Here is a 25,167-nt window from a genome sequence, read left to right as displayed (position 1 = left end):
GGGACCTCGGGCAGCTTCCTTCCTCTCTGGGTCTCAGTTTCCTCCTCTGCATTTGGCGGGGACTAGTCAAGGGCTCGTGTCCAAGTTCAGTGCCGGCTAGGCTCCCTCTTCCCGCCCCAGCCAAGGGCTCCGGGAGGGGGCGCTGAGCTTCAGGGTGCTCACCTGTTCAGGAAGATGCTGCTGACGTCGTCATGCGTGATGGGAGGCTTCTTGGAGCTGGCGGCCATCCGCAGGGGGCGCAGGAAGTTGTTGACAAGGATGTGCAGCTGCTGCACGTACTCGGCCTCGGCCTCCAGCATGCTGAACACCACCTGGTTCCTCTTCCGCATGCTGTCGGCGTGCGGCGACCGGATGTAGTCCTGGATGATGGTCTTCCACTTGCGTCGGCACAGCCAGCCCCGCAGGAAGCTCTGCACCTGGGCGCCGAGACCAGCGGGAGGGTCTCCCGTTAGCCTCAGCGGCTCTGGTCCTTCCAGGCTGTGAGCGCCCCAAGGGCAGGGGCCAAGGCCCTGCTGTCCCCCACGCCGGGCACGTAGGGAAAAGAGCTGAGGCAAAAGATCAGGCCTGGTGCTTCTGCCTGCGTGGTGCCGGGCAAGCCCTCTGGTTCCTCTAAGCCCGCTTCCCATCTGTGCCATGGGGCTAATGAGATGACGGCTGGACTCCAAGTGAGGTCCCTGCACGGGAGCATCAGCATCTCCCCAGAACTTGTTCGAAATGCAAACCCCCAGGCCCTGCCCCGGCCCTCTGCATTTAAACCACATCCCCCAGGTTGCTTTGGCAACATCCTCCGAAGGAGGAAAAGTGTGGCCCTGAGTCCCCATCACGGGAGGGGGCTTGAGCATAGAGGGTTGCCAGGCTGTGCTGGGCATGGCTCACACCTCTTCTTGCCTAATGACTGGCCTGAAAGCCCAGAAGTTTCAATGAAAGCTCGTCTGGATAGAGGGCGATTATCAAATTCAGCGGCAAATTAGTTAATCTCATGCTTGGGCCTCATCGGCGCCCGCCTGGAGCCTCTCCTCTACCTCCGCGGGGAAATGAACACAGACACTTGACTTGCCCAACTTGGAGTCGGGCTGCTTGGCCTGGCCTCGTTCTGGCAAGAACTTGGGAAGGGCCTCAATTCACAGACACAGAGAACTGTTTTAAGATATGCACGCTTCCAACCAAGGCACCATGTAGCTCCCCACCATTCCTGCCGCTGAGCTGTGTGCAAGCTCAGGGGCTGCACAGGGAGGGCCCCAGGGCCCCAGGAGCAAGGGTGCTGGGCAGTGCTGGGGTGGGGGCACCTGGAGATGCAGGGGCCACCTGCCAAGGCACTCATCAAAATATTATCAGCTGCAAAGGGCACTGGCCACGCACAGCAGATGCAACCATCCGGGTGCAGACCTTTGGCCAGGGACGTCTGCCCTGGGGAGGAGAGGCCTGGCCTCAGCACGACAGATCTCCTTGAAGAGAGAAAGCTTTTCTGGATAAAGGAGGGCCTTGCTCTGAGGCCCCAGGAGGGTGAAAACAAAAGGAGGGAGGTGCATTTCAGGTGGTACTTAAAAAAATGTTCCAACCAGAATGGCTTTGCAAAACGGGCCGGGAAGCCCAGTGGGGTCATGGCAGGGAAGGAAGGCCAGTGCATCCCTGCCTGGGCGGGGCTTGGCTCAGACCCCAGGTGAACTGGTGGCAAATCCCAGTGTCCATGGGGGCCCGGCAGGTCCTATAGATCCTGAAGCCGGCTGGGTGGGCACTAATGGGAGAGCACCTGGCCTAGGGCCAGCAGTCACCATGTGCAGGAGGTGGGCCCCGGCTGTGAGACCTTCTGCTTTTCCAAGAGATCGTGTGTCCCAGTGACCAAGGATGTGGGCTCTGGAGCTTGGTGGCCAAGGTTTAAATGTCACTCTGCAAATACTTAGCTGTGTGACCTGGGGAAGTCACTTTGCCTTTCTGTGCCTCAGCAACCCCACATGTGAAACGCAGATAATAATAAAACCTCAGAGGGCTTTTAGTTAGGAACAGATTAATCTGCATAAATCTCCTAGAATAGTGTCTGGCACATGGAAAGTGCGTAATGAATGTTAGCTCTTCCTATTTTTGAGAAACCAGAAATACATATTTTTATGTGAAATGTTTAGCTTTTAAAGCACTGGCAACAAATTAAAAAGGGAAAAAAGAAACACCGTGTGGGCTAAGAACCCCAAACATGCTGGTAGGCTGAACTTGGCCTGTGGGATGCCAGTTTGCAGTTTTCTGGTCTGGATGGCGCTGGTGTCCCTTTACGCTCTCAACAAGGAGGATTTTCTGGTTTCGTGTGTTTTTCTTACGGTGAGTCAGGCTCCCCTGCTTCAAGGCTGGCAAGCTGCAAACACAGACCATACTCTTCCTCTCCACATGCCCCTCCATGGGGTGGCCTATGGTGCTGGTCATTCTCTCTGCCACCGGGCAGCTTTCTCATACCTTCTGAGATGTTTCTCCTAGCCTCTAATAGTGTAAAACCAGTGGGGCCAGCTAAGGGGTGTCACAGAGGCCGGCTCCCATGCTGACGTCTGCCGGGGATGAAAGGAGGAGGTGTTTGCAGGACAGTAGCTGGGGGGAGGGCGGGCATGCAGGGCTGTGACAGTGGACGTGTGGCCTGGGGTCTCACTGAGGCTGCCCAGGGTTGTGAGGAAAGCTCTCGGCTGTGAGTCTCACAGCCTGGGTTCCTGCCCTGGCTCTATCTACTCTTTCATCTCTTGAGCCTTAGTTCTCCTATCTGTCAAATGGGCTGAACCACCCTACCTCACAAAGACAACCAGAAAACATGGCTCGACGAGGTGCTGGTCTGGGGTGAGGGGCCGTTGATTCTGCCTTTGGAGCGGAGGTGGGAGTGGCACGCCCGGGAGCAGTGGGACAGTAGGTGGACACTGCAGACCCTGGGCTGTGCCAGGGGGCTCTCTAAAAGAGGACCAGGGCAGATTTGCCAGCCCCGAGAGATGGTACAGACCTTCTTGATTTTCTTGATGTCACTGTCTTCGTCGTTGGGTGTGACAGTCTGGGTGGACTGGATGCGCTCATTGTCCTTGAGCAGGGATGCGATCTGCAATGGAAACACAGGTCAGCTGCAGGGGCCGAGCGGCACCAGCTGGTGGAAGCCCCACCCCTCCGGCTGCCACCAGGCGTGGTGTGGTGAGTGAGAGCCCTGCCACGTGCTCCCCAAGGACCAGTGGTACTGCAGCTCATGTCCTTTGCTCTGTGGGAGGTTTCGAGCCAGAAGTCGGTGAGTGAGCACCGGACCGGGACCCTGTCCACCTGGGTCCAGGGCAGCTGGGCTCTGACTCCGAGTGACCCTGGGCGAGGCACTCTCTGGGCTGCAGGCAACCCATCTGTAATCTGGGAGCTTTGGTCCAAATCTGTGATTCTCTTCCTTATTCCCTAAACCATCAGTCCCTTTACTTTCGAATTTTTACTGTGGTAAAATATATATAACATAAAATTTACCATTTTAACCAATTTTAAGTGCACAGTTCAGTGGCGTCAAGTACATTCACACTGTTGTGCAACCGTCACCACCATCCGTCTCCAGAACTTTCTCAACTCCCCGAGCTCTGTACTCATTAAACAATAATGAGTTTAATGAGTTTAATAATGAGTTTAATGACTTCTCTGGCGGTCCGGCGGTTAAGGCTCTGCGTTTCCACTGCAGGGGGTGTGGGTCTGATCCCTGGTCAGGGAACTAAGATCCCACCTGCCACACAGTGCAGCCTAAACAAAACAAAACACACTGACTCCCCATCCCTCCTCCCTCAACCCCTGGCACCCGCCCTTCTACTTTCTGTCTCTATGAATTTGACTCCTCTAGGGACCTCGCCTAAGTGGAATCAGACAGTATTTGTCTTTCTGTGGCTGGCTTATTTCACCAGCATAACATCCTCAAGGTTCACCCATGTCACAGCATGTGTCAGACTCTCCTTCTTTTTTAAGGCTGAGTAACATCCATTGTATGTACAGACCCCATGTTGCCGTGCATTCATCCATCGGTGGGCACTTGGGTAGTCCCATTATTTTTTTCAAACAAAACCGTCCTGGAGCCCCAGCAGGACTTCAGATGAAAGCACTGCTGGCTTGGCTGTCCCGTCCTGGGACAGCCCTGAAGCACTTCTCTGACTTGGAGCCCTCTTTGGAGCACAACCTGGAAACTGCTGGCCTAGAAAAATGGAAGAGCCCTGGAAACGAACGTTTGAGCTGATCTAAGAATCTCCATTTGCCAGATCTCGGGATCAGAGAGGTCGGCCCAGCTGCAAGAACAAGACCAACGGGGTGGTGACCGGGAGAAGGAGTGCCTTTAGCCATACTGTGGCTGGAGCCTCTGGCACTGCTCAGGTGGACGGGCCTGTGGTGTAGCCCCTGGGTGGGTTCCTTCCTGCCACCCCCGAGTCCGCAAGTCTCTGCTGGGGGTCCTCCACAAGGCTCCCACGGCCTGCGGACTTTCCCGGGAAAATGCAGGCAATGCCTATGTATTCCATCGCGGCTGTGGGCTCTGTGGGCGAAGGACCACCCCGTTTCATTCATTCCTGGGCTCCCGGTCCTTAGCATTCGGCTGGCACTCAACGTATATTTGTTGGCTATGTAAGTAAGTAAGTTAAAGAAGGATCAGAGCAGGGACCTCCCTGGCTGGGAGTCCAGTGGTTGGGACTCCACGCTTCCATTTCAGGGGGCACGAGTTCCCTCCCTGGTCAGGGAACTAAGATCCCACGTGCCGCATAGCTCGGTAAAAAAATAAATAAATAAAAAATAATAAAAGAGGTTTCATTAAAAAATTTTTTTTTCGAAAGGATCAGAAAAGCAGCAGCAACAAAAACCTCAACCACAGGAAAACACTGCAGTCATCAAGCCCCACACGTCTAAAGATAGCAGCTCAGGGGAATCCACAAACACTGCCACAAAGCCAGAGCCCCTCGATCCTCTTCAGAGCACGTGGCTTTGTCCCCTCAAGGCCACTTGCTGAAGTGCAGAATGAATGGGCTCTCACAATTGAGCGAATTGAGCACTTTGAAAGCAAGATGGAACAGTTACCCGCTCTCCACTTGCGGGTTGCTAAAATTACCCTGGCCTGTGCTTGGAGAGCGGCTGAAAATATCTGAGAAATATTCAGCACCGACATGGGCTTTTCTTTTTTCTCTCCCCCCCACCTTTTCTCTCCATTCTCTGAGAACATCTGCACATTAAAATAAAGGCTGATTCTTTGATCTGTATTCTAAAGGCCTAAGGAATGTGCGCGCGCGCGCGCGCGCGCGCGCACACACACACACACACACACACACAGACACACACAGAGGCAGGCTACTGGAGAGCTCAGAGATGCAAGGATGCCCACTCAATGCCCACCTTTGGTCTGATGTTGTCACCTCCTTGCCAGTCTGCTTGCTTTGCCAGTTTTGAGATTTGCACACGGAAACCTTTTTTTTCTTTTGGATGGCAGTGTGTGTGTGTGTGTGTGTGTGTGTGTGTGTGTGTGTGTGTGTGTGTGTGTGTGTGTGTGTGTGGTCTGTATTTAAAACTGGCGCTTGTCTCAGAGAGAGGCATTCCAGGACATCTACTCAGCAGGGACCAGGGCAAAAAATAGATGCAATTAGGTCAGGTACTATGCTACGTGCACAGGCAGTGCCAGCAGCCTTGGAGTCTTTGTTTAAGGATCAGGCTTGGTGGGCAAAGCTCTAGAGGGTTGTGAGCCTGGGGACCCTGCAGAAGTCTTGGGCTACAGCCCATCCCTGCCAGGAGCCAGTGTCAGGTGAGCTCACGGAGGCAGCCTTTCTCTTACCCTGGCAGGTCTCTTCTGGAGATGGATTTCCCTTGGACCCTGGTTTGCTTGCTGGATGTTCAGGGTCTGCTCAGCTGACCCCTGTCAATGAAGGCCATACAGAGTGGGGACTTTGGCTCACACCCAACTTGCCAGCTAGAGTCCAGCTCCAGCTGTCTGACCTGGCTCAAAGCCTGGTGTCTCCGCTGGCCCCCGCCCACTGGCCACCCATGGTCTGGCCCCCTTGACCCATCAGAGGAAAACCCTGCTGGCCACACCCCTTTGAGGCACAGCGCATGGGCTTCTGCCCCATCCTACTCCCCCCTCTGGAGACAGTGTCTTTCATCCAGAATGCATTTCGTCAGTGCAGTCATTGATAGTGGAATTAATCCAGGTTCTTTCCTTTTTGTTAGCCTCCAAGGTTTTACTAATGATCTCTGTAGCTCTTGCTTTTCCTGCAGGTCTCTGTAGCTCTTGCCATGCAGCTCAGTTCTTTCTCCCTTCTTCTTGATCTCTTCTGGTCTCCTCCAAGCCCAGTGGGTGCCCATCTCTGTCTGCCTTTGTGCCAACACCGCCAGCGGGTCCTGATGCAGTCTTTGGGTTGGGTACTGGTGAGACACAGCTCACCACTGGGTAAGGTGGACGAGTCAGATCCCTTCCCGGGAGGATCTTCCAGCCTGAGAAGGGGGTCAGACCCCCAGAGAGGCAATTTATAATCGGACAAGGAGAGGCCAGAAGCGAGGTATGTACCTACTGCAATGGGAAGATCTCACCATGAAAGCGGCAAGGGCTACCTGGAAGGAGTTTTGAAGGACAAAGAGCCCAACAGGTGGGCTACAGGATGGAGGGAATTTGAGAGGGGGTGTGTGAACAAAGGCACAGGTATGACAGGGTGTTGTGTGCCAGGGCGGCGGGGGTGAGGATGGCAAGGGGGAGATGGGAAGCGGGACTCAAGGCATGCAGGGTGGGCCCTGGAGAGGGGGCCTGGGGAGGGGCTGCATGGGAGGGGTCACGGCCGTCCTTTCTTACTTCTCCCAGAGTAGTCCCCTCACTGACCTAGTTTATGAAGTGGGGTACCAGGTTGAAGTTTGTTTGCAAAACCAATCCCATGGCTAAATTGTTTTTTCAATGTTTTTAGTTCTTTTATTTATTTATTTATTTAATTAATTTCTTTTTGGCTGTGTTGGGTCTTTGCTGCTGCATGTGGGCTTTCTCTAATTGTGGCTAGCGGGGGCTACTCTTTTTTGCAGTGCGCGGGCTTCTCATCGCGGTGGCTTCTCTCGTTGCGGAGCACAGGCTCTAGAGCGCAGGTTCAGTAGTTGTGGCACACAGACTTAGCTGCTCCACGACATGTGGGATCTTCCCAGACCAGGGCTCGAACCCGTGTCCCCTGCATCAGCAGGCGGATTCTTAACCCCTGCGCCACCAGGGAAGCCCTAAAGTTTTATTTAAACCCTGAACTAAAGATCTTTTCCATTTCTTCCAGTGTCAGCCGCCCAGGATCCTGAGTGCTTCCAAGCCAATAAAATATTACGACTACCTCTAAACTCCTATTTTGCCCTTTAGGGCCTGTCTTCACTCTCCAAATTTACTTCCCATCATAAATGGGAGGAAAACAGCTATTAAAACAATGAAATGGGGGAACTCCCTGGCGGTCCAGTGGTTAGGACTCCGCGTTTCCACTGCAGGGGTCGCTGGTTCCGTCCCTGGCCGGGGAACTAAGATCCCGCAAGCCGCATAAAGCGGCCAAAAAAACCCCAACCAACCAACCAACAAAACAATGAAATGGTCCAAACTGAGCATTCTAGAGGTGCAGGGGGGGCGATTCTTCTCAGAGGTAGACATTCCCTTTGTTTTAGATGGTCCTTAGAGCCTCTGGGTTATGAAAGATGAAGCCTAACAGGGCTGTTTAGATGGGAGAAAAGAGACTAAGACAGAGGTGGATAGTTACGCCTGGTAAAGCTCTCTGCAGACTTTTGTTTGGATGTGATCTCCTGTCACTTCCAGGGCTAGGGGTGGGGGCTCCAGGGTTGGGAATAGAAACAGGGCTGGATTCCTGGATGTGTGACCCGTGCAGGGCTCCAGGCTTAGAAGGGACCAACGCTTGCTTTAAAGCTCTGCTGCTGCTGCTTTGAGATTCTTAAGGGCCCTGCATTTTTATTTTGCACCAGGTCCTGCACATTAGGAAAAAAGATGTAGACAATGGGATATCGGTAAATGCTTCATGACCAGCTCTCTGAAAGAAAACCTGACTGGTAGTACCTGCCAGTTTCCGTGGTGTGGGCATTCCTACCTCAGCCCATTTAAAGCTACCAAAGGTTGAATAACTAGCTTGCAAAATTCTTGAAAACGTAACAATTGGTTCTTGCAAAGGTGATAGACAGCAGTTGCTGTCTTGAAATTCTTAAGAATCTTCTCTTTGAATTTGCATTTTGTGAGTGAGTCTGATGGGACCATGGGGCACACCCCAGGGGCTTGGAGCCTCAGCTCATGCGTGTTCCTGTCTCCCTGCCTATTCCTTGTACCCCGGCATCCTGGGACCCAGGCCTCTGCAACCCTCTGTCTGGGTGACAACGGGTCAAGTCAGCCCAGCAGACACATCTCACTGTCCGCCTCCACCCTCTGCAGGGCCTGGTGTAGGTACAGAGAAGGTGGGTCTTGTGCATACTTGTGGTGTCACAGGGCAGGGCGAGGAGACAACTGTCCTGCCCGGGCTGATACTGCCTGGGGCATTAAGTGGGTGACTTGGCAAGGGTCCCTTGCCCACCTGAATCTAGATACTGAGCGCATCATGGCGCAGAGGTTAGGGGAGTTGGCGGTTGAAGTCGTCGGTGGCCTGCCCACGATGGGCGGAGGCCGTGGCGAGTGGGAAGGGGAGACTGACTTCCCCCACCCTGGTCGGGGCCTTGCATTTTCACCTTGCATCGGGCCTTGCAAATTATGCAGCTAACTCCGATCGCAGGGATCTGTGTTTTCATATGCCCCTCCTCGGCTCAGAGTCGCAGACCTTGTGTGAGGGAGCCAGATGGTTCTGAGCGCGCTGGTGAAGTGAGGGGGTGAGAGGCGATCAGATCACTGCGTGGCGGCGTGCACAGCTGGGAAGGGGTGTCTGAGGGCTGAAAGCCAGCGCTTCCCAAGCTTTAATGTATTGGGTTGGCCGAAGAGTTTGTTCGGGATTTTCCGCCGATGTTACGGAAAAACCTGAACGAACTCTTTGGCCAACCCATAAATGAGAATCTCCCGGGATGTGGTTAAAGTGCAGATTCTGATTTGGGAGATCTGGGTGGGGCCCTAGGTTCTGCATTTCTAATGGGCTGCTGTTTCATGGACCACACTTTGAGTAGTGAAGTTCTAGAAGGCTTAACCTAGCAACGGCTCAGCCTCCGGACAGTTGTGCCAGGCAGAGGGAAGGGACTGCCTTGGAGCTGAGCCCAAGCCACAATCTAAGGACCTACCAGCCACCCTCTGGCCCTGCCCTCACCCCCTCCGCCCATGTGGCTGTCAGCAGAGTAACCAGGAACTCGCCCATAAATGATCTCACTTGATCCTCACAACCCTGTCCGCTAGGGAGAAACAGCCTGTTTTAAGGATGGAGGTGCAGAGAGGCTGGAGGACTTGCTCCAGGTTGCAGTTGGTAAGTGGCAGAGGTGGGCTTCGACCCCAGATCTGACCCCAGGACCTTCCCGCTCTGCCAGCATCACTGACTTTAAGTTTGGAAGCTGGCACAGCCGTGGCTGGAGCGGGTCCCTCTTGCCCATCATGTGCCTTCCTGACCCTGCGGGAGCCCGGGTTTGAGGTCTGAGGCCCGGGCCCCCCGCCAGCCTCCTCCGCTCCCCAGGTGGTCGGTCACCTCTGCCTTCAGCCGTTCAATCTCAATCTCCCCATCCTCGATCTGCTGCCGCAGCTGCTTGGCCACCGTCTTCTCGGTCTCCACGATCTGCAGCAGGTGCAAGTACTTCTGCATCAATGCCTCGTGCTCCGTGGCCAGGGTCCGGTAGCTGTGGACAGAGGAACACGGCAGGTAAGCCACGGCCTCCTGGCCCCCTGGAGATCCAACCAGAAGTGGGGCTCCCCACAGACTGCACTTAGGAGAAGGTCCTGACTGCCAGACACAGTGCCCGAGGCCTTAACCTGGCTGCTGTGCTGCTACTGATGGCTCTGGCCCCTTCCCCAGCTCCCGGCTCACACTCTGACATCTGGTTCCTCCACCTGGTCTTGTTTTCACCTTGCCCAACCACCCTCACCCTCTGGGCCTTTGCGCAGACAGATCTTCTGTCTGAAACATGCCTCCTCCCTCCTCTCCCTGGGCTAGCTCCATCCTCTTTCCCAGAGTAGGTCCTAGTTGAAATGTCATTTCCCAGAAGTCTTCCCTCCCCCCTCCCGCCATAATGTGCAGGGTGTTCCTGCAGTACTCCCGGGGTGCTATTACCATAGCGCTGGCCAGACTGATTGGGGGTGTCCGGTTACTTTTGTTTCCTCAGGAGACCCTGCCTTCTCTGATGGCAGGGACTATGCCTGTGCTGCTTACTCCTGTCTGCCCAGGGCCTAGCCCAGTGAACATTTATTGCATGGATGCAGCTGAGTGAATGGACGACACACAGAGGCGAGTCAGGCACAGACATTGCACTGGCTGGGAGACATCTGAAGAACCTGTGCAGTATACCTGGGTGCCAACTCATGCACCAAAGGCTGTTAGTGCTGTAGGAATCAGAAGAGGGGCCAGGCCAGCAACAAGGACCTGTAATCAGGGAAGACTTCCTGGAGGCGGAGCTCTCTCTCCCACCAGAATCGGAATCTAGGTCTTTGGATTCCAAACCCAGTGCTCTGGGCACATGCCCATCCAAGGGCAGCCTCAGGTGGAAGGCCTGTGCTGGGGGTAATTAGCAATGGGGCTGGATGTTTAGGTGGGGCCAGATCAGAGAGTACCCCAAAGGATCAGAGGGTAGAAGAAGTGGTCCCAGCCTTTGTGTAAATGAACATGTCTCAGATTTGCAGAGCATCACGACGAGGGGGAGGGCAGGCAGGTGGGACTTGGAAGATGAGCTGGGCCGGGGGCTGCCCAAGGTCACAGGCCTGGCTTCTCCCTGATACCCACAACACCTGCATTTGAAGGTGTCAGAGCTGGGGAGAAACCCGACTCTATAAATGGGGTCCAGTCTCAGAGGGCAGAGGGGCTGTGGAAGGGAAGCTCACCATTGCAGGGAGGGGTGCCCACCGGGGCAGGGGCAGGAGACTTGCAAGGCACAGATTCGGAGGGCGGGTTTATTGGTCTCTGGGAGCGTCTGCAACGAAGTCTGGGGGCCGAGGTCTCCAGTCCCCCCTCTCCCTGGCCCCCATCTTTCCTCTCCCTTTTTGCTTCAGCCCAGGACCACCAGATAGGATCTCATAAGATTCCCCTCTGCCCGCATCCTGGGCTCCTCCTCGCGCTCACCCTCGTCTTCCTTCCTGTGTCCCCCTCTCGGCAGTGGGCAGCCCCCCGTTTCCCACCTTCCAACCTCAGCGGGGCCTTGAAACATTTCTGGTGTCCCTGCCAGCTCCCCACCCACCCCAGAGCTTTGGCCCCCTTCAACCTCATTCCTCACCACCCCCCATCCCCACCCCCAGTCCTCTGCAGGCGGTCCTGCTCTGACATCACAGCCTGCATGATGTGCAGTGCTGTTCCGTCACTTCCCGCCAGCCCCACGGCACGCCCACCCTCATCCTGTCTCAAGTGCAGCATCCCTGCTGGGACCTAATCTGCCCGGCTCAGCCCCAGCTCCCACACCCACTAGCTGAGGGACCTTGGAGAGGTCACTCAGCCTCTCTGTGCCTCAGTTTGCTCATCCATACAATGGGGATGATGACAGTCCACACCCTGCAGAGTTGCCGTGAGGATGAAATCTGTGGACACACACGAAGCTTTGTGCGGTGTGCCAGTGCTGTGGTAACTACCATCTCCCTCCCCTCCACATCCCTAGCCCCTGACCCCTCCTCAGGATTTCTGTGCATCAGATTCTGCCTAACAGCTCCACTGGCTTTTTCTCCTCAGCATATGCGACGCCTCAAGTCACTCCCCACTTAGGATGAGGATGCGCCCTCGCCCTCCTCCACCCTCCCCTGAACTCCTGCCCCTCTTTTCCACCTTCAAGGTGAGGCTTGTTGGAAGAGCAACCGCACCCATCATCCCCATGTTCCCTCTTCCCCATTCACCCCTCAGCCCTCTGCGGGCTGGCGTTTGGCCCCAGCACCCACAGGAACTGGGTCCCTCTCTGGGGTCACCAACTATCTCCCACTTAAATTGAGGGGACACGTTTCAGTCTGGAATCTACTGACATGACCTTCCAGGTACCCTGGATGTGGCTAGTCAGGGGGGTGCCGGTTTAGGGACACTGGCTCTTGTCACAGACTCAGAAGCTGTGTTACACAAGTTCTTTAAGTCCCTGTGACCCTCATGGCAAAATGGGACAAGGATAGCTTCCCTACAAACCCCCAGGTTTGAGGTGAAGAGGTCAGGAGGCAGAGGGTGGGAAACAGCTTTGCTCTATGAAAGGGGCTGTGTAGCAAAGTGGTAGGCAGTGGTCCCCTGATGGTGTCAGAGAAGGAGGCTGCCCAGCTGTGCCCTGAAGGTGGGAGGGTGCGGCAGGGCAGGGAGAGAATTCTTCGGTCTGCAGTACTACTTGGTTAAAATGAGGATTTTTGTGCATCTCTTATTATAATGAATTTAAACCAGAATGATCAGGTTTTAATGTTTTCCCAACTTCCCAAGAGGCTTAATTGTCTTTACTTGCAAAGGAACTTCAACTGAGAGCACGAAGGAATCCATTTTCACACCACCTCATCTCTCCTCGCTCCAGGGGGTGTGAAAATGCGGAGCCTTCAGTAGCTTGTTTTCAGCGATGGCACTCGCCCTGGTGCTTCAAAATGGGGAGCCAGAGTCTCATCTGCAGGACAATTAGGTCTGTTTGCACCTCCCTTTCTTCCCTTCACCGGCCCTCTCTGCCTGCCTCCCTCCCTCCCCACTCCGGCTCCCCCTGTTCTTCCTTCTTCTCCTTCCCCTCCCCCCTCTCATCAATAGATTTATTGAGCACCTCTTTGTGCAGCACTGTCTCTTTTTTAAATTTTTATTGAGTATAGTTGCTTTCCAATGTTGTGTTAGTTTCTTGCTCAACAGCAAAGTGAATCAGCTATACGTATACATAGATCCCCACTTTTTTAGAGTTCCTTCCCATGTAGGTCGCCACAGAGAATTGAGTAGAGTTCCCTGTGCTCTACAGCAGGTCCTCATTAGTTATCTATTTTATACGTAGTATCAATAGTGTATATGTGTCAATCCCAATCTCCCGGTTCTTCCTACCCCCCTTCTCCCCTTGGTATCCATACATTCGTTCTCTACGTCTGTGTCTCTATTTCTGCCTGCAAATAGGTTCATCTGTACCATTTTTCTAGATTCCACATATATGCGTTCATATAAGATATCTGTTTTTCTCTGTCTGACTTACTTCACTCTGTATGACAGTCTCTAGGTCCATCCACATCTCTGTGCAACACTGTCTTTATAGATGCACAGATTCGCAGGGCTGCAAGGATACTCGGGAATCACGAAAGGCCAACTGCCTCATTTTATAAATGAAGAAACTGAGGCCCAGAGAGGGGAAGTGAGTTGCCCCCAAATAACAGTCAAGGAGCGTCAAAGGTGGAGTCGGAATCAGGCTCCAGTCCCTGAAGAGGACTCCCACGTGGCTGTCTGGTTTGCATCTAGTTCTCCTCGCTGAGATGCAGGCCACACTCGGTGTTACATTTTATACATTGCTGTACATACGCATACCACAGGGACATCCCAGAATACTAGACTATTATGCATATGGTGGGAGAGTACATTGTGTCTCTATACCTATTCATACACTACAGTGCTTTTTTTTGTATATACCATGTATCTACTATGTATAATGAAATAAAAACTAAATTAGGTACATGCAAGCATACCTACTACTCAATATTGCTGTGGAAGAGAGCCGGTCTCTCCCTTGACACACACACGTGCACAGACTCTCACGGTGCACACGATCTGAGGTTAAATAACGCTCAGAGCCTATCGTCTGTCCTTTGGTCACACAGCCGGCTGCCTAGGGAAGAGCCTGTGGCTTCTGTTGGCCCAGGAGGTGCCTGACAAGCTGCACCTGAGCCAGACTGGCTGGTGACAACTATTCTAGGGAAGGGGACTCTGTTTCCCTTATTGGTGACCATCACTGTGACCCCCGTCCCAGCCCTATAGGCCCAAAGGAGGACATTCCTCTGAGGCCAGTGGGTTGACTCAGACTCCTGGGCTTGACCAGGGAAGACAAACCATGTCCAACTGACACGTCCCCCTGGCTTCCTAAAGGATGGTGAGTTCCGAGAGGTTTTTGTTCAAAGGTAGGTGGTGTCGGGCTTCCCTGGTGGCACAGTGGTTGAGAGTCTGCCTGCCGATGCAGGGGACACGGGTTCGTGCCCCGGTCTGGGAAGATCCCACATGCCGCGGAGCGGATGGGCCTGTGAGCCATGGCCGCTGAGCCTGCGCGTCCGGAGCCTGTGCTCCGCAACGGGAGAGGCCACAGCAGTGAGAGGCCCGCGTACCGCAAAAAAAAAACCCCATATGATTAGGATTTTATGGGCTACTTGGAACCAATTTCTAGTTTAGTGAGTTGCTTAAAGAATCACTGTCCCCTCTCTGTGGCAGACAGAATTCTAAGATAGCCCCAAGTTTCCTGCCCTGGTTTCGAAGCCCTGCATAATCTCTGGGATGATGAATACGACGCGTTTCATTCCTCTTACTAGGCTATACTATAAGGCATAGCTGATCTTAACACAGGGAGATTCTCTAGGTGGGCCTGACGCAATCACATGAGTCTTTGAAAATGGAGAGTTTTCTTTGGCTGGTTACAGAAGGGGAGGTCAGAGATTTGGGGCTGGAGAAGGGTTTGGTGAGCCGTTGTTGGCTTAAGGATGGCGGGGACCACAGGGCAAGGAAGGCAGGACCTCGTGGAGCTGAGAGCCATCCCTAGCTGACGGCTAGTAGGGAAACAGGGACACCAGTCCTACAAGGAACTGACTTTTGCCAACGACAGGAGTGAGCTTGGAAGCAGAGATTTCTCCAGAACCTCGAGGTAAGAGCCCTGCTTGACTGACTCCTTGATTTCAGCCCATGGGCCTCTGTGCAGAGACCACAGCCGAGCCCAGACTTCCGACCTACAAAACTGAGCAATGGGTGTGGTTTTAAGCTGCTAAGTTTGTAGGGGTTTTTTTTCGGCCGCACCACAATGGCGTGTGGGATTTTAGTTCCCTGACCAGGGACTGAACCCACGCCCCCTGCAGTGGGAGCATGGAGTCTTAACCACTGGACCTCCAGGGAAGTCCCTTAAGGTGCCAAGTTTGTCATCATTTGTTCTGTAGCAGCAGAGAACTAAAACACTCTAATAGATAGAATTTATTTTAAAAATTTGAGGATTAATGCCCATATAATGGAAAGCACAGACCTTAAATAAACAGTTTGATCCATGTAGATAAATGCATACACCCTAATCGAGATAAAGGAAATTCCCATCAACCCAGGGAGTTCCCTCGTGCCCCTTCCCTGTCCATCCCCATCCCACAAGCAACTACTGTTTGGATTTCTATCACCACAGTTGAGTTCTGCCTGTTTTAGACTTTCATATAACAGCAATCAGGCAGGTTTACTACTTTGTGTCTGGCTCTTTTTACGCAGCCTATCGACTTTGAAATTCATCTGTTTTGTTACATATTTATGTATATCTATATATAATATATATTTAATAGATCTTTATTGGAGTCTAATTGCTTCACAATACTGTGTTAGTTTCTCTTGTACCAAAGTGAACCAGCCATATGCATACATGTGTCCCCATATCCCCTCCCTCTTGAGCCTCCCTCCCATTGGGTTCCTTTTTATTACTGAGCGGTATTCCATCGCATGGCTGTATTAAGATTCCTTTCTACATCTGTCTGTTGATAGACACCTTGGTTATTTCTAGTTTGGGGACTATTGTGCAAAAAGCTGCTAAGGACATTTGCATACACGATTTTTTGTAGATGTCTTTCGTTTCTCTTAGAAGAATACTAAGAAGTGTAACTGCTGGGTCACAGAGTAGGTGTGTGTTTCACTTTGAAAGGAAATGCCTAACAATTTTTCAAAGTGGTTGAACCACTTTATGCTCCCACTAGCATCATGTGATTTATGGTTACTCCACCCCCTCTGCAATTTTGCTACTGTCAGTTTTTTTTCAATTCAGCCCTTGTAGAGTCTACAGGTAGTGGTATCTAATTGTCTCTAGAAAATTTTGGTGTGAATTGATTTTCAAAGTCAAGGTAGTCCTGGTTATCCAGAATATACACCAAATTAGAATTCTATAATACCTCAACACTTACAAAGCCCCGCCACATAAATCATTTCATTTGGTTCTCAAAACAACCCCGCTATTGGTTCTAGTTTAGTGCTGGGAGCCTGAGGTCCAGCTGCTTTCCCTGAATCTGGGTTCTTCCTGCTTGATTCCATTCTCCACAATGCCAGCAATTTCCACTCCAAATCATAGCTCTGATCATCCTGGTGTAAAACCTTTGATGGCCTCCCACTGTTCACAGAGGGGAGCTCAAACATCTCGGCTGGGTATTCAAGATCGTTCCGATCTGGTTCCAGTCCAGTGTCCAACCTCATCAACCTTCTGACACCCAAACTTTGTCTCTTCATTTTTCTTGGAATTGTCTTTCCTAGATCACTGCCTTTATTTAAGGCTTTTTGGGGGCTGGTGGAGGGGCTGACGTGCCCATAGCTAAACTCATTAGATATGAGGCTCCAATCTCCCCTTTCAAGTCAAATGTCACCCTATTTCCAGATCCCCCAGATTCCCCCATTTCCCTGAAGATGTCTCCTATGGTGCCTTGTACTTAACACGGCCTTCACGCACCGGAGCTGTTTGTACATCTGTCTAGTGTCTTCCTGACTAGGCTGGGGTAGCCCTGGGGGAATACCTGTATTGCATCCATCCCTGTCTGCCCAGTACCACACTCAGAGCCTGATTCTATTGATTCATAGGTGAGAACCTAGTCTCCATTAGCTAGACTGGACACTCCTTGAGGATAGGGATGGAGGTGGCTTGACCTCAGGGTCAAGGTCAGTGCTATAGCCATAATAAATGGTTTCTGGTCAGCTGGCTTGATCCAAGGCTCAAGGAAGGGCTCTGGTATCCATCTATCTATATCCATCTTCACCTGATGGATCCATCATCTACCCATCAACATTCATCTACCCGTCATTGATTTATCATCCATCCATCCATCCGTCCTTCACATATACTTTCAACACTCATCCATTTATCATTCATTTACCCTCTATTGATCCATCATTCACCTTCCACATATAAACTCAACATCCAACCTCTACCCATTCATTCGTCTTCGCATTCTTCCCATCTACACTGCTGAGAACTTGTCTATACCTTTGTAAGGCCCTGGGGATGCAAAGAATCCTACTTAGTCCCTGCCCCGAGGAGCTTACACTTTACTGGAGAGTAGACACAGGAACACACCATTATCTACTCAGCCAGAAAGATCTACTGCTCAAAGGGGTGAGTCTGGGTGTCCATCCCACCTGACAGTACTTAGCTTTGCCAGGGGATTGTTAGCTTGGGGGCCACACCCTAGCCCACAAGCCCATCATTTCCCCAAGACCCAGGAAGACTCAACGCAGCTTGGAGCCCCCATTTTCTCTGCAGCATACACTCTCCTTTTGCTTTTCTCCCCACCTGGCCCAGTGAATCCCTCCAGAGAGGGGTACACATTGCTGGGAATGAAGGGATGAGCAGGTCTAGAATCCCTGAACATCCGAGCTCAGAGAGGTTTACAGAATTTCAGTTTACAGATGAGAAAACCAAGGCCCAGAGAAAAGACAGGACTAGTCCATTCCTGCAGCATCCGGGTTAGAACCCTGGTGGTCTTAGCCTTTGGTGGCTATAAAGCCCTGTAATCCAACCAAATTGTACTCAGTTCTCCTAGTATGAAAAAAAGGAGCTCATCTGGTTGAAGGGGGCAGGAGGCTGTAACGCTGCACCTCAGGGCCCTTGGTTCCCTGTGCACCCCAGGGAGGCACGTCCCAGAGCTCCGGGGCTCTAAGGGCGGGGCTGTCAAGATGCCCTTCTTACAGCTTCCATCCTCCCCCCATCTCCTCCTCCTCCATGCCTTCCCCTCCTGGGGTTTGAGTCTGCTCAGGACGGGGCCTTTGGGTGGGCGAGACATACCTGGCGTGAGCGATGGCCGCCACCCACTCGTCACAATCCCTGGCGTCCTCTGTCCTCAGCTCCAAGGCTTTCTGGTTCTCGTGGCTGAAGTTAACCGTGAAATAGTGCTGCACCAAGAAGAAGACAGCTCCGATTACCAGGGCGATCGGCACGGAGCCGGCAGCGCCTCCCGTTAACGATCTGGCTGTTCTGCGAAGTGCTCACTGCCACATCTGCTAGGCAAGGATTCATTATTCGTGATCATTGGAACGCCATTCTGTTTAGCGGTTTCAAACTCTCTATTAGGGCAGGCTTTGTACCATGTAACAGAACCTATGCTTAGGCTATTGTAAGAAGGAAGCAAACCCCACAAAGTCCTATTTACCAACAAACTGCAAAAAAGCCACTTTTAAACCATCAGGTATGCCGGGAGAAAGGCAGAGAAAACACACCAAGAGAACATCCCCTTTGGGGACCTGGTATCAATTCAGGGCAGCATGCATTTAATTCACTCCACACAAATGTTTCAACACACTCTTCTAGGTCCTGGAGTTAGAGCAATGAACAGATAGACCCGAGCAGAGCCCACTGGAAGCCAGCTCGTGTTAGGTGCAGTGACCGACTTAGAGCTGGTCAAATGTGGGGTCTGCTGCCCGAGCTCCCAGGGAAGCAGAGGAGCCAATGAGAGACACACATCTGTAATATCGTTCTATGAATGAATACGTGTAAAGCTCTTAGAACAATGCCCGAAATCTAGTAAGTACAAGTGTTTGCTATAATGAACACAGTGCAACGATCATTACTGTCATGGAGGTAAGAAAAAAGGGCCCAGAGAAAGCCAGCCACTGATTCAGCCCAGGGAAAGCAGAAGGCCTTCCCAGAGGATGAGGCGTTGGTTGGTCCAGGTTTTATTTCAGTTGATGGAATCGAGAGCGCGCACCGGCGTGCTTGCGGGTAGGAGGGGCCGTGCAGTGGGGTTAAGGATGCCAGGGAGGAGGCTGGGCAGGGGGCGGGGCCTGGGTGGTGGAGCTGAGTGGCGGGATGGGGTGGAGGAGAGTAGAAAGCCCAGGTTTCCGGCTGGAGCAACTAGGTGGGTGGGGATGCCATAGACTGGGGGAGGCATGGGCAGGATAAAGGGCAGGTGTCGGGGGTCAGGGGTGGGGGGTGGACATGCAGACCCTGTGTGCCTGTAGGCCACGTCTCTGCGGGCTGCAGACAGGGGTCGGGGGTGTCAGCCTCGGGGCGGAGAGGAAAGCTGGCTCAGCCAGAGAGAAGGGTGCACAGGCAAAGTGCTGGGGGCCCCACCTGCGGAGGCCTCCTGGGTCTGGTCCTGGTGAAACTAGGAGGAGAGAGGCAGGCAGTGAGGTGCAGAGAGGGCCCCCGAGGCCTGCCCATTCAGAAGATGCACCGCAGGCCGCGGTGCGGTCTTGCGTCAGTGGGCGCTGTCCCTTGTCCCTCCGTCCCTCGGGGCCCAGGCAGCAGGGAACAGCAGGATGGAGCATGTAAACTTGTTTTGAGCTTCCGCTGACATGACTGTCTTTCTGTTAGTTGTCGTTCTTGGTGGCAGCCAGAAGTGTGTGTGTGTGTGTGTGTGTGTGTGTGTGTGTGTTTTGCAGAGTCGAGGTCTCTCACTTCTTTCCTAGGAAGCAGGTGACTGGCTGTCCCCCCGCTGCGAGGGAGCAGGTGAAAGCCCGAGCTGCGTGGCCACCTATGCACTGTCCCATCTCTCGAGAGGCGGGGGACACGCAGATGCTTGTTTCCCATGATCTCATTTATTCCCATATTCACCCGGTGGAACAGGTCTTATTATCTGTTTACTGCAGAGGAACCTGAGGTGCAGAAAAGTGAAGCCGCTTGCCTGAGCCCACATGGCTGGAAAGAAGAGAAGCCAGACTAACACACCTTCCCTGGGTACCTACTGTCCACTCAGATCTTGGAGCTCCACTGCCAGCAACTGCCTGAGGATCTCACAAGGCTGGTGGTCTAGCAGGTGAATGGGGCGTTTCTGGGGGTTCTGGGGAAATGCTATCAATAGCCATCATTTCTAGGGATGAACAGTGACCCTGGGTATCATCAGAGCTCTTGAGACAGCCCCATCACCTCAGCTGGTGTTGGATCAGAGCTCTGACAGACCCCAGGTCACCCTTGCAAGCTGAACCACCCCCGGGCTTTCCCAGAGTTACAAGGATGTGCCGAGGCCAGAGGTGAACCACTGCAGAGCGGCAGAGTGGACACCGGGCTCAAACTGGGGCCACTAGAGCTGCTGTGATGAGACCAGGACCACACCTTGGGCGTTCTGCCCAATCAGAACTCCCTCAAAGCTTCTCGGAGTCTGGCAGACTCACTGAGAACAATACGTGGGCCTCAGCATGACCATGGGACAAGAGCTTGGCCATGTTTGCCAAAACGATGTGACCATATGGGTTCATGTGGGTGCTGGCTGGACCCCTCTGCAGAACAGAAGCATTGTTCTGGAATCAGCCCTGGGGCACTCTAGAACTCTCCAGTCAAGACAGAGCCACATCTGAGGCCTCCCTGGGACATTGATCAGGACTCACACACTATATGTGATCAAGGATGTGGGATAAATTCAGAAATAAACCCAGGGGCCTCCTCCAGGAACCCACATTTCAAATGTGGAATCCTGACAGGCCCAACTAGAGCTGTTGGAACATATCTGGAAATCCAACAGAAGCAGAAACCACCAATGGACCATCCCTGACTTCATTAAAGAAGAAGCAAGACTTGGTGAAATTACTCCTGGAGCCTCACCAGGGCTGCAGGGATGGGCCCAGAGCGCCACCTGGGGCCTCCACAGAGCTTCCCTGGACCTGAAGTGAGAGGTGGATACCTTGACTTGGGGCTCCACCAGGAGTCCCAAGATGGATCCCGAAACCCTCTAAGCATCAACATCAGACCCCCAGAACGATCCCAAACGACTCCAGGAGCCGTACCAGGTTCAGGGCAGAGCCTGGGGCTTCACCTGGGCTGCTAAGTATCTCCCCCAGCGGGTCTCAACCCTGACTGTACATTGGGCTCTGCTGTCACTAGTCTGGGTGTGGCCTGTGCGCCCCTTGGTGATCCTAATGTGTGGTCAAGGTGGAGAGCCACTCGCTGGTCTAGACCTTCCCCTGAGGCCTCAGCAGGTTAAGAGGGATTGATCCAGAAACTACACCTGGGACCACCAAACTCCTAGGAAGGGACTCAGACATCACACCTGGGGTTGTGCCGAGACCAGAGTCATGTTCGGGTCCTTATCTTGGCTGGAGGAAACGTTCTAGAAGCACACCTGTGGCCTCATCTGGGTTCGAGGTACTAGACTTAGAACTGGGGCCTCACCAGGCTGTGATCCTGGGCTTCAGCTCATGCCTGGTCCCCAGGATGCCCTCTCTCTGCCCTGTATCACCTGACCACTAACTGAATGCTGCTGCCCCATGCCTGTGTGGGCTGATCTACGCCCCCTCCTGCCTCAGGTGGGCCTTTGTTTCCCAAGTCCCAAGTGCCTGTATGGTAATAAACTTCTATCTAGCACAGCTAAAGCAGACCTGAGCCTCTGCGGGCTGGGGAGGTAGGCTTGGAACCCTGCCTGCTTGGCCTTCCCCTTGCCTCCTGCCTGTCCCAGCCGGCTGGCCGGGCTGCGGCACCTCCACAGGACAGAGAACATTGGGAAACCACTGACAGGTACGGTGACCAACCATCCCAGTTTGCCTGGGACGGAGGTGTTTCCGCGGGTACAGGACTTTCAGCGCTAAGACCAAGACAGTCCCGAGCAAACCGGGATGCCTGGTCACCCTACAAAAGGTGGAGGAGGTGGAAGTCCCAGCAGCCGGGTCTGGGTCTGGCTCTGTTGCTCAGAGCCAGGGATTCTGGGCAACCTCTGCATCTCCCTCTGGCCAATGGGCATGACACTAACACTTGCCTTGGTCAGCTACACACAAGTGGCGTCAATCATGAAAAATCAAGTTCTCTCCACCTTTAACTCTCTACCTGAATGATAATCTCATTCATGAATTCAACCCGTATTTTTCAGTCCCCACCATAACCCAGACACTGTCCACCTCACGGTAATCAATGACACACACGAAAGCCCACGATGCTGAATGCTTTCTGCAAGGTACGGGCACTCCACGCCATCGGGTCTTAGTGTATCTCTTTCCTGCTCCTTCTAGACTGTCAAATGTGCTGCCCCCGTCCTTCCCCATCAAAGCCATTATCAGCTTATAGTGATTTTTTTTTTTCCCGCTTTTGGGACGCCATGTGGCATGCGGGATCTTCGTTCCCCGACCAGGGAGGGAACCCGCGCCCCCTGCAATGGAAGCTCAGAGTCTTAACCACTGGACCCTCAAGGAAGTCCTGTAATGCCTTTCTACTGTCTTTCCTACCACAGCAGAGAGTCTCAATCTGGGGTGCACATTAGGGATACCTGGGAATCTAAGAAAACACGGATGCTTGAGCCCCCTTCTCAGACACATTAAAGCAGATCGTGGGAGAAGGGGAACAGGCAGAGGACACGGTTCAGGCACTGGTATTTTTCAAAGCCCCCCAGTTGGTTGCAATGTTCACCCAGTGCTGGGAACCCCTAAGAGGGAGCAATGTCTGCAGCAGAAGCACCTCTTCCCCTCCCCCCATCCCCCCATGTTCTCCTAGAGATGCACGGTCCTGGAGCCGATACCTGGCGCAGCCATAGACACTATGCAGCCAGAAGTTCCCAGTTATTTGGAAGTGACACAGACAGACCAAATGAATGCTGAGTACAAATGACAAAGAAGGAAGTGGAAGTGTCTCAGAGAAAAGCGGAGATGGGAGACCTGGTAACTAGAGTGGGAGTTGGGGAAGGCGGGGCGGAGAGACATGGTTCCTGGTCCAGGCCTTGGAGACCCAGACACATGGTTTCTCCTTGGGTTCCATCAATTATCACTGTAACTATTCCAAGAGTCCTCCTTAAGCAAAAACCTTAAGCTGCTTTGAATGGGCTCCTGTTCCTTTCAAATAAATGATTCCTGACCAGGAATATCCCCAGAGCCTGGCACTGTTCCTCGGCCTGGGCATGGAATAGCCTTCATTCCTTGAATGGGTGACCGAATGCATTTGTCAGCATGGCATGGGAGCCCGGCTTATTCATTAATTGATTAACAGCAAAAGCCGTAAAGCAGGTGGCACTGAATCTGCTTCTCAGGCCTGGGCAGTGAGCTGGCTGGAAGGGTGTGGGCACTGGCTTTTCATGAACGAGGCTTATATCTCTTCAGGGAGAGGAGGCCCACTCACCTCACAAAGGCACTGAACAGTCCTGCAATGTAGGACCTTCTTCCAGAACTTATCCCACCATGGAACACTTTTGTTTTCATTTTTGGGAAGATCTACCAACATTCCAGAAAACCAGTGTTCCGGGGACTTTGGGACTCTGGAGTTGTGGCACATACCAGGCTTTGGAGTCTCCTGGGTTTAAATTTATTATTTATTATTTAGCTTCGGTGTCTCCAGCGTGTCTCTTCACTTCTGTGGACTTGTTTTCTCTTTCACAAAAAGGGGAGGCTATTACCCATCTCACAGGGTTCTGTAAAACAGATGATGTTGTCAAAGCTCCTGGTTCATAAAAGGGCTCATGATGGTTTTTAAAGTAACTGAATCATTTGCAAAGTCCAAGAGATGGGTCTAATCAACCTATCAGTGGACAGTTACTAGGAAAACCACATACATGTGCATTCACATGCCTGTGTACAAACAGCGTTCCCCCTAACATTCATGTTCGTCGGAATCTGTCAAGAAGACCTTATGCGAAAATATGTGGAATCTAAAAAAAATGGTATAAATGAACCAATTTACAAAACAGAAACAGAGTCACAGATGTAGGAAACAAACTTATGGTTACAAGGGGGGACAGGATGGGGGGGGATAAATTGGGAGACTGGGACTGACATATACACACTACTATGTATAAAACAGATAACCAACAAGGACCTACTGTATAGCACAGGGAACTCTACCCAATACTCTGTAATGACCTATAAGGAAAAAGAATCTAAAAAAGAGTGGATATATGTATATGTGTAACTGACTCACTTTGCTGTACACCTGAAACTAACACAACATTGTAAATGAATTCTACTCGAACACAAATTTAAGAAAAAGACCTTCTTTGAAAATAGGGTCTTTACAGATGTAATCCAGGTAAGATGAAGTCATACCAGATTCATAAGAAGAGGCCTTAATATATAAAAAGAGGGAAATGTGGACACAGGCACACAGGGGAGAAAGCCATGTGAAGAGGGAGGCAGAGACTGGAGAGATGTGTCTACAAGGCAAGGAACACCGAGGACTGCTGGCAGCCATCAGGAGCTACAAGAGGCAAGGAAAGGTTCTTCCCTCCAGACTTCAGAGGGACCATGGCCCTGCAGGCATCTTGGTTTCAGACTTCTAGCCTCTGGAGCTGTGAGAGAATAAATTCCTGTTGTTTTAAACTAACCCCCCTCAAAAAAACAAAACCAAACCAATCCATATGCACGTGCACACACCCAGGAGGCATGGGAGAGGCTTAGGAACTGGAGTCATAGCTGTGCCAAGATCAAAGGATGATGACGAATCAGCAGTTCGGGGCATTCCTTCCATCACCTTCGGCTCCCATTTCTTTCTCATTTCTGATATTCAGTTGGTCACCAGGGTCTCTGCTCTGGATATCTCTGGAACTCTGCCTTCTGCCAAACTCACTGCTTGCTTCCAGGCTCCCTCATCTCCCACCCGGGCCACTGTCCCCTGTGGTCTCCCTGCCCCTGGTCTTGCCCCCTTCTGATTCATCCTGTTTGACCAGAATCCAGACCCGCTGTCCTGTCTGGGCCCCTGCTTGCTGTCTCCTCCAAGAAGGAGGTGGGCTGGGGTCAGCTGCAGGATGGATGCCATCACTCTCAGTCAACCCCACCCCTTCCACTTAGTAGGTCCACTCTGGTGGCCTGGTCGGGCAGGGTCAGCTTCTCCCCCACTGGGTCCTGGCTCCTTCCTCCTGGTCCATCTTTGGGACCACAGTCCCAGCTGGCCCTGGCCTGGCAGTCCTCTCTGCCCGACGCTCCTTAAGTCCCAGTGCAGAGGGGACAGTGCCAGAGGGAACCTGAAGGGGCCTCAGCGGTGTGTGTGTGTGTGTGTGTGTGTGTGTGTGTGTGTGTGTGTGTG

At 52.6% G+C, this 25,167-nt stretch overlaps 1 protein-coding gene across 4 annotated transcripts in view; it reads right to left on the bottom strand.

The window, feature by feature from the left end:
- RASGRF1 (Ras protein specific guanine nucleotide releasing factor 1) overlaps positions 1–25,167 on the bottom strand; it is a gene marked incomplete at both ends in the record, with an annotated part of 102,555 nt that overhangs the window by 66,226 nt on the left and 11,162 nt on the right. For all 4 annotated transcript variants that reach the window (XM_082844021.1, XM_082844023.1, XM_082844024.1 and 1 more), the window contains 4 exons: positions 163–416; positions 2,969–3,061; positions 9,612–9,759; positions 18,028–18,134. In XM_082844021.1, the coding sequence (XP_082700147.1) occupies positions 163–416; positions 2,969–3,061; positions 9,612–9,759; positions 18,028–18,134 (602 nt within the window). The remainder of the gene's footprint in view (positions 1–162; positions 417–2,968; positions 3,062–9,611; positions 9,760–18,027; positions 18,135–25,167) is intronic.

Source organism: Leucopleurus acutus (assembly GCF_964270905.1).
Source record: "Leucopleurus acutus genome assembly, chromosome: 1".
Classification (NCBI taxonomy): Eukaryota; Metazoa; Chordata; class Mammalia; order Artiodactyla; family Delphinidae; genus Leucopleurus; species Leucopleurus acutus.
This window is presented reverse-complemented; position numbering and strand designations above follow the sequence as displayed.